Raw genomic sequence first — 11553 nt, 5'->3', positions numbered from 1 at the left:
GGCTGGTCTCAAGAGATCCTCCTACCTTGGCCTCCCAAAGTGCTAGGATTATAGGCCTGAACCACCATGCCTGGCCTGGTGTTTCTATTTTTCCAGAGACTTTATCCCTGTGATATTTATTGTTTTTGCTTCACTGTGCCTGTATATATTTTTTGTTTATCAGAATAATTTTATTTTGGTATTCCCATGCTTTTAAGGTACCATGTTCTAAGTCATTCTTCATTGGAAATCTGATGTTTTTATGTCTTTTAGTGAACAATTTTCTCTATATAGAATCCATAATTGCTCTTGGTAGCCTATTTCAAATTTTAAAAGTTCGGTTCCTCTTTCCTCTTGTTTATCTATTGCAGCAGTCATTAAGTAACCTGTTAGTCTTTTCTTTCCCCAAAACTCCAATTCTCTGGTCTTTTCCTCATCAATCTTTTTTTCTACCTCCTCATTAATCACACACATTTTAGTGAATATTTAAAAAGATTCAAAAATAAGCAAATATATGTAACTACCATTTTATGGTATTGAATGCTGTTCTGTTTTTTTTTTTTTTTCAGCTAAATAGAGATGGGAAAACTTTTACTAACCTTTCCAGGATCCCACTCTTGGGTTTTTGTCTGAAGCTGTAGAAGCTCATAAGTTAATTCCAAATTTTCTAATTCTGGTTTGGGAAATCCAGGTAGTACATTGTGTAACTGGAAACCAAATAGCTCCAACCAACTTCTGATGTCTGTGAGACACAAAATTTAAAAGAAAAAAAAATTGAAGTCCATACTTTACAACCTTTGTTGAAAACTCAAATGATGTCCCTCCTGCCTTCAATATGTTTAGGCAATGGGAAGTTAAGGATAAACCACCCCTCCTTATATGATCCACCCTAAAACACATGATCCTCTTCCTACAAGGAAAACTTCTGACTTGTGGATAATCCCAGAGATAGGCTCAGTTTACTACATTGAAACTCTTAATGTGATAGTGGTACTAAGGCCACATGGACCATAATACTAGATTTCTATGATACAACACAATTCTGAATTTTTCTTTGATGAAATTATTCATATAAGCTTTTGAGAGTGAAGTATAGAAACAGAGACAGCTTAAAGGGAAAGAAAAAACAGTGGGATCCAAAAGCATCGCCTTTTACATTATTGTGCACGTTTTGCTCACTCTAGAAAACTAAGGAAGACAGTGAATGCATGATAACTTGTGGGCTAACTGGCAGGAAGAGGAAGCATATTTACAAAGGCATTGAGGTTATGTGATAAAATAAACAGCACTGAGTTATCTCAAGTTTAGCTTAAAGTCTTACACCATTTAAATACCTGTGGTATACTTTGCAACATCTTGAATTTTGCCAACTGGGTAGTTATTTTCAAAGGAGTAGAGGTTGAATGGTTTAGGAAGAAGGTTCAGGTGTTTCCATATGTGATGATTAGGCGTTGTCCATCTACCAGCGACAACATCATAATCCCTTTGCCCCAGGTGCACTAATTTAGTAAGGAAATCATAGAGGCCTCCATGAAAACCAATGATGACCTGAAAGTCAGGGTAAGTGTCATGATAGATATCGCCATAAGGCGTGTACAATATCTCTTTTATGACCTGACCTCGGCTACTGAACACAGCTAGTGGTGTACCTGTATTATCACAGGCTACATAATATTCTTCACCACTGCTTAACTCCATGGCAATAAGGTGACCTTGGAGATCATAATACAGAGATGTAATCTCTGAGCTCGTGTGGTTGTACAAATGAGTAACTCTTATGGGGTTGGCAAGGTCTGCATAAAAGAACTGGAGGTGCTGCCCTAGGCTGGACTTACTGGCGACACGTCGCCCAAGCCCATCATAGTAATACTGCACAGTCCAGCCAGAAGCCCTATTATAGGCTTTCTGCAGCAGACCATTAGAATTATATTCAAATACGTCATTTCCCCTCTGCCTCAGAAAGCCATCTTCATCCATCTTATACTGAATTTCTCCTAGTCTGGTGATGCGGTCTCGGAGGTCATATCGGAGAGGAGTGAGACGAGCACTATTCCCATGGCTTAAGAGGTTGATGTTTCCATTAAGATCATAACTATAACGCCACTGGGTTTTGTCATTTACAGAAACGGTCTGAAGTTGTCCATCAGCGTCGTATTCATAATAGTACCTTGTTATATTGGCATCTACTCCTACCCTTATGTCACATATTACCATACGGCCCATAGTATCGTATTGAATAGTCATCCAGTAGGCAATTGCCTTTAGGATTTCATACTGGACTTCAATGACTTGTCCATTGGCATTGAAGATCTTGGTGTGCTTCATCACTGTAGTAGTTATGACCTGATTTAAATCGTAATTAATCACACTGAATTTTCCAAACTGCTCTGTTCTACCAGAGACATCAACATATCGGTACAGATCTATGGGCAAAGGGGTTTCATTGATCACAGCTTGCATGCTGGTGACACGGAAGTTGTTGTAGCTGTAGTCAAACCGTGCATTCACAAGACCTTCTTCACTGAATCTGAAAATCTGGCGTCCAATAAGAGGTCCTGTAGGAACCAAAATGAAAATGCGAAAAAAGCTTAGGTGATTAATGTGCAACAGTCAGAAATGTCTAGTGTTATTTTATTTAGTATTGATACTTTTACATTGAAAATAAAAAAATAGAGATTGACGTTTGATATCTAATGCCTGGGGATATCATCTCATAGAGATATATTCTCATAGTGGTAGTCACCAAATATGGAAAAAAGTTAAAATACTGTTTAGTATTAGTTATAGAATAATTTAATTATAGAAACTACATTAGTTTCTAAATCCATCAAGTAGCCTGAGGTGATGAAACTGATTTATGAACATGCTTTCTTGCTATAATCACTGGCAAAAAATGCTTTCATTTCATTTAACTTTTGCTACAAAGTCACAGGGTCAGGTTCTGACAAAGTCCAGCATTAAAGCAACTGGATTTGGGCATTTTATAAACCCAAAGGATGAAATCTATTTGAAAGTCCTGACTTTTGAAGGTATTTTGTCATCAATTGAGGCTTATAGAGGTTACACAGGGCTTGAACTAGTTTCAGTGAGACTCATATCTTGCAGCTGCATCTTTGGGAAGATTTAGTGGTGAGTTGGAATGGGTATACAGTTACACCAGGCACTTAGATCTCAACTTTCTTGAGATCTGAGAGAAAGAAAGAAAAATGCACTGTATGTTTTTAAGAAATCAGCCTTCATCAGACATGTTTTAAATTTCCAATGACAGATAATTTGATAAGTAAAGTGAAAGTTTGTTGGATTGAATGTGTGTAGGTTAATGCTTCTATCTCAGACTGCAGTCAGTGAAAACTTCACAAGAAAATACCGATGTTGTACGCATTGCCACTCTTTCATGACAAACCTGTTTGCCTGTATCTGATTGTGCAGATGAATCCGTCGTGCATCAGGTGTATCGTTTTAATCACTCCAGAAGACTCTTCATATGTTAATGTCACCTGGGTGGTATCATAGAGAATCTCAGACAGCCTTGCTTGCTTAGTGTACTTGTACAGAACTCTGCGCCCTGTCCCCAGATGCAGGGTCTGTAGCAGTCGGCCATCTCGACTGTAGTCTTGGATAAAAGAAGTGCTACTGTCTGGTGGGGTGTAGATGTTCCGGTAGTAGCCTACTGAAAGCATGGTTTGTAAGCTGTGGCGCACCATACTAGGCATGGTGACTGAGAGCAGACAATCCGATTGGTCATACTCAAAGATGTAACGCCGCTGGCTGTGTAAGAGGAGCATCACCGACTGAAACGAGACAAAGGCAGAATAGCATAATATGGACCACTAAAGTTGAGGGGATTAAAGAAAATACACATTTCTCCATTTGACACAAATTTATTGAGCACTTATTATGTGTCAGGCACAGTGGCACGCCCTAGTGGATACAGTAGTGCACAGTAATGGTGTCTATCTGCAAACTCATAGTTTGGTGGAGGAGAAAGACAAGTAACCAAGCAATTACAATATAGTGTGAAATGTGTTATGCCACGAGAAGTACAGAGAGCTTACGGGAGACAGAGGAAGAGCATCTAATTCAGACTTAAGAGGCCAAAGAAGGCTTCTTAAAGAAAGTGACATCTGAGTTGAGACCTAAAGGATGAGTAGGGGTTGGCCAGGTGAAGCCAGGGAGGCTGGTGGGGTGGTGGTAAAGAGAAACAACTCTTGGCAGAGAGCACAGCATTGTGAGGGTCTGGATATGAGAGAACAGGGCTTTTTCAGAGAATGAGGGGGATTTTGTGTGGCCAGAGATGGGTGTGTTGGAGGTCGAGGTTGGGGTGGTGAATGGCCAGAGATGAGGCCAGCTAGGTAGGCTGGGTCCAGATCATGTCGGACTTTCTAAGCCACGTTAAGGAGTTTGGACTGAAACTCACTGAGCATGTTGGAAATATGGAGCCATTGAAGGGTTTTAAGCAAGTTAAGGGACAGGGTGCTTGCAGAGCTGGGAGAAACTATCAAGTTGGTATTTTAGAAAGGTTACTGTCACTTCAATGTAGAGATGGTAAATGGAGGGCAGAGCATGTCACATATTAACTTACAGTTACTAAAAAGTATTTATTGACTTCACATAGCAGATGTCTTCCTAAAAAGTTGCATATAAAATATTATTACAGTATTTTTTTGCAATTTGTATTTTAACTTCACTCTTCAATTCATGTTTTAATATTAGGAGAGCATGCTGTTAAAAGTGAAGAATTCTCTGGTCATGCAACCTCTCTCCTCCAAACTGATCTGCATTTCAGAAACAGTTATTTGTTGAGGTAAAATGCCTAGCATGTAATAGGCATTTCAAAAATACTGGTTGATCTTAATTCTAAATATAGACCTAAAGGAGCACTGTTTAGGGAGGACTCTAATTTACTGACATGTAAATCTCATCTTTTAATAAAAATAAAACAACATTCACCCCTGGAGAGTCTGATATAGCTCCCTAGGGAAGCTTCCCCCCTACCCTCTTGAGAATAACCTTATCAAGAAGAAGGATTTAGTTGAGCTTTATTTTTCTGAAGTTTGTGCTATGAAAACAAAAGGGATTTTTTTCATTTTGCACCCACAAATTACATATTTATGAATGTGAATTACATATGTAATGTACATTAACTCTTCTAAATATTAAATTATATTATAATATTGAATGTGCTTTTTGAAATTGCATATTCTTACTGCCCCTCTGAGAATTATTGATTTTGAATTTTGTGTCAGTTCCATGAAGTCAAAGTCAGTGGTTGTTTGCTCATTCATTCCTTCTTTCCTTTCCATCAACACTATCCCTGGAGAGCCAGAGGTGATTGCAGAAATCTTGTCACCTCATCATCTGTGGACAATCTGCAGCTTGCCACAGCCTACAGTTCTACCATGGCAACTTCTGAAAAACCTCCTGAATAAAAGGCAGGAGACTTGGAAATCCTGAGTGGGCCTTAGGACAAGAAGGGAGAACTGTTTCCTTCGACCACGGCAGAACTCAATAGAACCAGCAAGGAATTTTCCTATGAATGGGGCAGCAGGTGGCAGGGGGCGGGGACAGAGAGGCTTTATACAGGATTTGGTGACAAATGCCTTTGCATTATCTCTTTGCTGAAAGTCACATTTCTCAGCTCCTTTCCATTCTCTTCTGTCAATTTGCCATGAGCAAGTGACATCTGTCACCTTGTGATGCGGCCAGGGACAATCACCATATGGCCCCCACACATTATCTAGTACCAGCCTGCCTGGGCCATGCCTTTTCCAGTCGCTGTACCAGCGTTGCCAAGTATTTATAGCACATTGTTATTATATTCTCTCCCCCAAGTCTCATGCTCCAGCCTGCAGTAAACCACTGCCTGAACCTTGTTCCTAGGTGGTGCTGATGCGGGGCTGTCTGAAAAACTCCTTGGTCTGTTTGAAAGCTTCATTCCAATGGCAAGAGTGTGGATGACGTGATTAGAGATCGTATGAATGCAACTGTTGTGTTGTCAGAATATCATTTAGCTTTCATTTGGCTACTTTTTCACTTTGGGTGGGCATTATTATCAGTTTGTTCAAAAACAATGCTTATGAGTCCATCCAATGTCCACAGTGCTGCTACAGGATAAAAGGCCATTTCTTATTAGTCCAAATAATAGAGTGGGAGACTTTTATTCCTTTTATTTGATTGTAAGAGCCTAAAAGATATCATTGTAAAGAAAAAAACAGAACAATCATGGCTGTATACTTATTCGGACAAGAATAGAAATGAGAGGAGAAATTTGAAAAGTTAAAGCATTTGAATGACCACCAGATGGCAGTGTGGGGCCATCTGGAAGCTCAAGCCAAAGACTGCATTGTCTAAGCAGCCTTTGAAAACTTTAGCCCCAAAGAGGCAATTTCTGTAAATGTATGATTAAAGTATCTTATTAAATGATTATAAAATATATTTAAATGAATTTTAAAAATGAAGTTCGTAAGAATGATTTTAAGGAACTGAAAGATTTACATTTACTGGAATACAAAATTTTAGCTCCACAAGTCTTCCAAAAATAATTAACTCAGAGAAGTCTCATAAATCAAGACAGAGAATTAATGACCACACAGAGAAAATTTAAGAAACAATAATTGATTTTTTAAATAGAGAAGAGATCATTAAGCAACTGCAGCCATTACCCAAATAATTATTTTTCTTCTAATGGCTACAAACCATTATGCATGAAAATGATATGCATAACTTTCACTTACTCTAGAGGAAGTCAAACTATTTTTACAAAATTTCTGCATGTTAAGGTGAAAAATCTTCTGCTTCTTTTTATATGTCATGGTATAGGTATGGCAAGCAAATTTATAGAGGTAATATCAGAAGTATTTTGGGGTGTAAAGAGAGAAATACATTTTAAAGCTTGAGAATTCTTACTTTAAAATACACCGCAAGAAACAGGGTCTTTGTGCCTGCTCTGCCCCTGTCACAGTGAAAGAATGTGCCCTCAAAGGCCATGTTAAAGAGAGGACTGGAAAGAACACAGGGAGGTGCAGAACCTCATTAAGTCACTGAAAAAGTTACATGTAAATGGGATTTTTGTAAATTCAACCTTCTTTCCCTTTTTTTTTCTAGAATGACAATTTCAAAGATTCTTTATTCCTTCTTCCTTCCTTCTCTCCCTCTGCTCTTTCCTGTTTTGATTTACCTTCACTAGCTAGCAGTTAAATTCTCTACTTGGGTGCTTTATATTATTTCATTTAATCATCGTATCTATTCATTGAATTAGTTATGATCACCGGTAATGATAATGTTAAAAAAACAATTGTATGATAAATGATTTTTGGAAAGTAAAGAACCATTCCATGATTGTGTGTTTTGTAGGTTCTCAGTTTTGCATAATAAGATTGCTTAAATCAGTGGCTACCCTTTTTATTAGAGAACAAATTAAACATGAAATCAAGAAAGGGACAAAAGGCAACTAAAAGGCATGAATGAGCTGGCTTGTCTCACTGGTCATGAAGTCACAGGGGCTTGTTTTGATCCCCTACTCTGGGTCAGTTAGGTCTTATTTCTGTCCACTGCAGACACAGTCTCACAGAGGTGTTTGTTTGTTTGTTCTTTTAAGAATAATTGCCAACTAAATTTCTTTTTTTAAATTTTTTTTATTTTTAGAGATACTGGCTCTAAGCCAACTAAGTTTCTATAGCAAAGAGAACTCATGTGAAGTTCGTTTCATGTGATTTTTTGCTCAAGGAAATTCGATGAAATAATCACCTAACTCAGAAAAGACAAACAATGAAATCTCCTCATTGGTGTCAGAGAAGAGGCTAAATAATTGCACGCAGGGCTGAAATCTAAGTCTTCAATAGGCTCTTTTGTTAGTGTATAGACAGCCTGAAGGGAAAGTCTTATGAGACCTAGATGCAACTGTCTATAGGCAATTAGCTCAGTTGGTCAGACTTTCGTGCTAATGAGGTTGGAGTTATGAGAACAAACACACGTATGCTTTCTAAGAAGTGCTGGCTACGTAACTAGTCACATAGAGGACCTGTGGAAGGATCAGTGCAAACCTGTCCTCATTCCTGGAAAATGAACTCAGCTAACATTCTGTTAATGATAAGTGGCATCTTTTTATTCATATGAAGGTCATCAATATCCACCTTAAGTAACAGTGTGCCTATGTACACACACCTCCAAATATTTGGCTTTAGATAATGTTGTAACAAGTTTGGCACTTTGTAGACACTAGTCATAGGATTTTGCCAATTGTTCTTGTTATTGAAATTCAAAAGAGGAAAGATCTGCTCTATAAGATTCAGATTTTCCCAGCGTAGAGGACAGATTATAGATGTGATAAATTTCTTCATCAGGAAAGGGCATGGGATGGATACAGCAAAAGACTCTCTCCTTTTACCATGGCTCCCAAGTGAACTCTGCTTTATCTCATAAGCATTTCCAACTTGGTAAAGTCTCCAGCAACTGACTCTGGGAAGTAGTAAGATAGTTTTATAATGACCAGCACACTGATAACCACTGGTACACTATTCTTTTTTAACTTTGTGGAGGGTGTATCAGAAAAGCTTGGCATTATCCAGTGCAAAGAGTGAAATTTGCCATGTGAGCTATAAGCTCCTATGACTTTTCTAAGAACTTCTAGGGGTTACCTTGCACTGATTACCCTTGAATTCTCAAGGGAAAGCATTTTTCAATTTTCCCAGAAATTAATTTAGGACTGATGAGTTCCTAAATTCATTGAATGGATAGATTTGGGAAACAAGAGGCACTATCTTAGGAGATCTGACATTGAGATGGCAGATAGAGATCAATTACTCTTACTGTCCTCTGGTACTGATCTGGCCAGAAACCATTTCGCTGTGTAGGGGCTGAAGTTTGACAAATGGTTCCTGTGGTGGGATTAAAATCCTTTTCTATTTTTACCAGACAGAGGCCACAAGCTCCCATTATGGATGCTACTAAAAACTCACGGCACACAAAAGACTATTGCATTACCAGTGAAGCCCCACTGCCACCATTCCCTCAGGCTGATGACTTTTGAAAATTAGTCCTCAAATGTATATAAGGAAAATTTCACTGACTATCCTAACAAAATTAGAATTCCTTATCCTGTGTGTAAGAGGCCCTTTACAAGAGCTGAGATACATTAACACACAATTTTCTGATTTTCTAGCTATTTTTCTCTCAGTGTGAGCTTTCATAATAATAAAGGTACCTTTTCAAGAACATGAACAAATATGCTCAAATGAGGAGAAAGCCAAGTCATTATTCTGACTTCAGTTTGAAAGGGTACTTGGCAGAGTGTGGGATTGGGAAAATTTTTCAGAGGAAAAACAGCTTATGCTTATAGGTTCAACAGCTTTTTTTTTTTTTTTTTTTTTTTTTTGTTGTTGTTGTTGTTGTTGTTGTTGTTACTTCTACAGAGTAGAAGAGCCAGAACACAGAATTTTCTCCTGCAGGTCGTTACCAAGATGGGTAATTAGGGCCACTTTCAGTATTCTTATTCAGAAACTTGAAACTAGTTTTGTTCCCCTATGTACTTACCTTTTCTAAGTAGGTATAGCTCCAAATTTTCCCATCAGCCCAAGTTCTTGATATTATTTTCCCGCTCTGGTCATATTCCATTTTTTCATTCCATGTCCCTCTTTGAATAAATGTCACCAATCCTGAAGGTGAATATGTGATGTTCACTTCATTATATCTGCTTACGGGAGACCACAGAACGGGTCGCCCAGTTTGGTCATAAAGAATTCGAAGCGTGAATTTTCGATGGTCATCATAGATCTTTCCTGTGCGGGTTATATGATCAAAATCTATGGAGAGCAGGTTTCTGTTATGGGCCTACAAAAAAAGAGATATGAAATACATTTTAAGCAATACTTTGGTTCCCCTCATCTAGTGCATTCACAATCATGAAGCCTTTTCTGATTTTCTAACCCTGGGGTCTTTCTCACCTCCGAATCTTTATGGCTTAACATTCCTCAGATGCCACTTGTCTTTTCGTTTTTTTTCTTTTGAGACGGAGTCTCCCTCTGTTGCCCCAGCTAAAGGCTAGAGTGCAGTGGTGTCATCACAGATCATTGCAATCTCGAATTCCTGGGCTCAAGCGACCCTCCTGCTTCAGCCTCCCAAGCACCTGGGACTACAGGCATGCGCCACCATGCCTGGCTGATTTTCGTATGTTTAGTAGAGACAGGGTCTTGCTCTTGCTCAGGCTGCTGTCAAACTCCTGAGCTCAAGGGATCCTCCCACCTCAGCCTCCCAGAGTGCTAGGATTACAGGCGTGAGCCACCGCACCCGGCCCATGGTCTTTATTCCCCCACCAGAGTGTATGCTCCAGGAGCGTCGAGACTATGACTTAATTCCTGGTACGGTACCTGGCATCCTCTAGACCTGCAATATGTGGTTGTTGATTGTTTTTATCCCCAGCTCAAGCCTTAAGTGCATTGCTACAGTTTTCAATAATTATGTGATCTTATTTTATGTGAGTCCAATGCCTACTAAAGGGTGGGGCTTCCTTCTTCCTTCTCACCAGTGACATGGCTAGAACATAAAATGGTGAATTATTTATGTGATTAGAAATCAGAAAAAAGGAATACAGTGAGCCCCCACTAACTAAAACAGAGAGTCTCTTCTTTGGCTTCTTTGTTCACCTGGGCTTGGAGTTATATGACTTCACACCTATCACAGGTGAACTCAGGTTGCCCCCTGGTGATGGAACCCCACTCAGCAATATTTTCATGGAGGTCTGCAGGTAAATGTGGTAGGTGTTGGTAGGTCTCCCAGCATTTGCAAGGGTGGCACCAGTAACTGAGGTTAAAGCGTGGAGTTAAATTTGGACTTCAAGTTTAGAAACAATTAGTAGTTTGGCTTGGTTCTGGTTGTAGGCTTCTTCTACGGCATGCTAGCGTTCCCTCCGGGCACCTCAAAATCTTGCAGTTGTCTCAGAGCAAGCCTGATTTGAGGGACCTTGGACTGGATTCCATGAAAGACAGCACTCAATGGTGCCTAACTCTGATGAAATTCAGCTGGGTCCACACACGATAACTAAATAACTAAATGACTTAGTAAAAAAGTTTAAAACTCATGGCCGGTTGCGGTAGCTCACGCCTGTAATGGCAGCACTCTGGGAGGCCGAGGTGGGAGGATCACTTGAGCACAGGAGTTTAAGACCAGCCTGAGCAAGAGCGAGACCCCGTCTCTACTAAAAATAGAAAAAATTAGCTGGGCATGGTGGCACAGGCCTGTAGTCCCAGCTACTCGGGAGGCTGAGGCAGGAGGATCGCTTGAGCCCAGGAGTTTGAGGTTGCTGTGAGCTAGGCTGATGACACGGCACTCTAGCCCGGGCGACAGAGTGAGACTCTGTCTCAAAAAAAAAAAAAAAAAAAAAAATAGCAAAAAGACTTTTACTGGGTTTTCCAAACAACTGAACAACTGACCTGATTTTTTTCCCACTTTTCGACTAGTAAGTAGTGTCAGTGTTTGGCAGACCCACCAGAAACTTCTGCTATAGCTAGCTGATTATAATACAGCCACCTAGAAAATGCATTACTCAACCAGTTCTTTTGTGTTCTAGAAAAAAAAAAG

General features: G+C 39.4%; 1 protein-coding gene across 3 annotated transcripts in view; it reads right to left on the bottom strand.

Moving 5' to 3' along the window:
* Positions 1-11553, bottom strand: part of TENM1 (teneurin transmembrane protein 1) — a 532730-nt gene that overhangs the window by 2348 nt on the left and 518829 nt on the right. For all 3 annotated transcript variants that reach the window (XM_069463375.1, XM_069463376.1, XM_069463377.1), the window contains 4 exons: positions 9511-9807; positions 3383-3770; positions 1314-2534; positions 579-721 (listed from right to left, as the gene is read on the bottom strand). In XM_069463375.1, coding sequence (XP_069319476.1) covers positions 579-721; positions 1314-2534; positions 3383-3770; positions 9511-9807 — 2049 coding nt within the window. The remainder of the gene's footprint in view (positions 1-578; positions 722-1313; positions 2535-3382; positions 3771-9510; positions 9808-11553) is intronic.

This window comes from Eulemur rufifrons, chromosome 30 (genome assembly GCF_041146395.1).
Source record: "Eulemur rufifrons isolate Redbay chromosome 30, OSU_ERuf_1, whole genome shotgun sequence".
NCBI lineage: Eukaryota > Metazoa > Chordata > Mammalia > Primates > Lemuridae > Eulemur > Eulemur rufifrons.
This window is presented reverse-complemented; position numbering and strand designations above follow the sequence as displayed.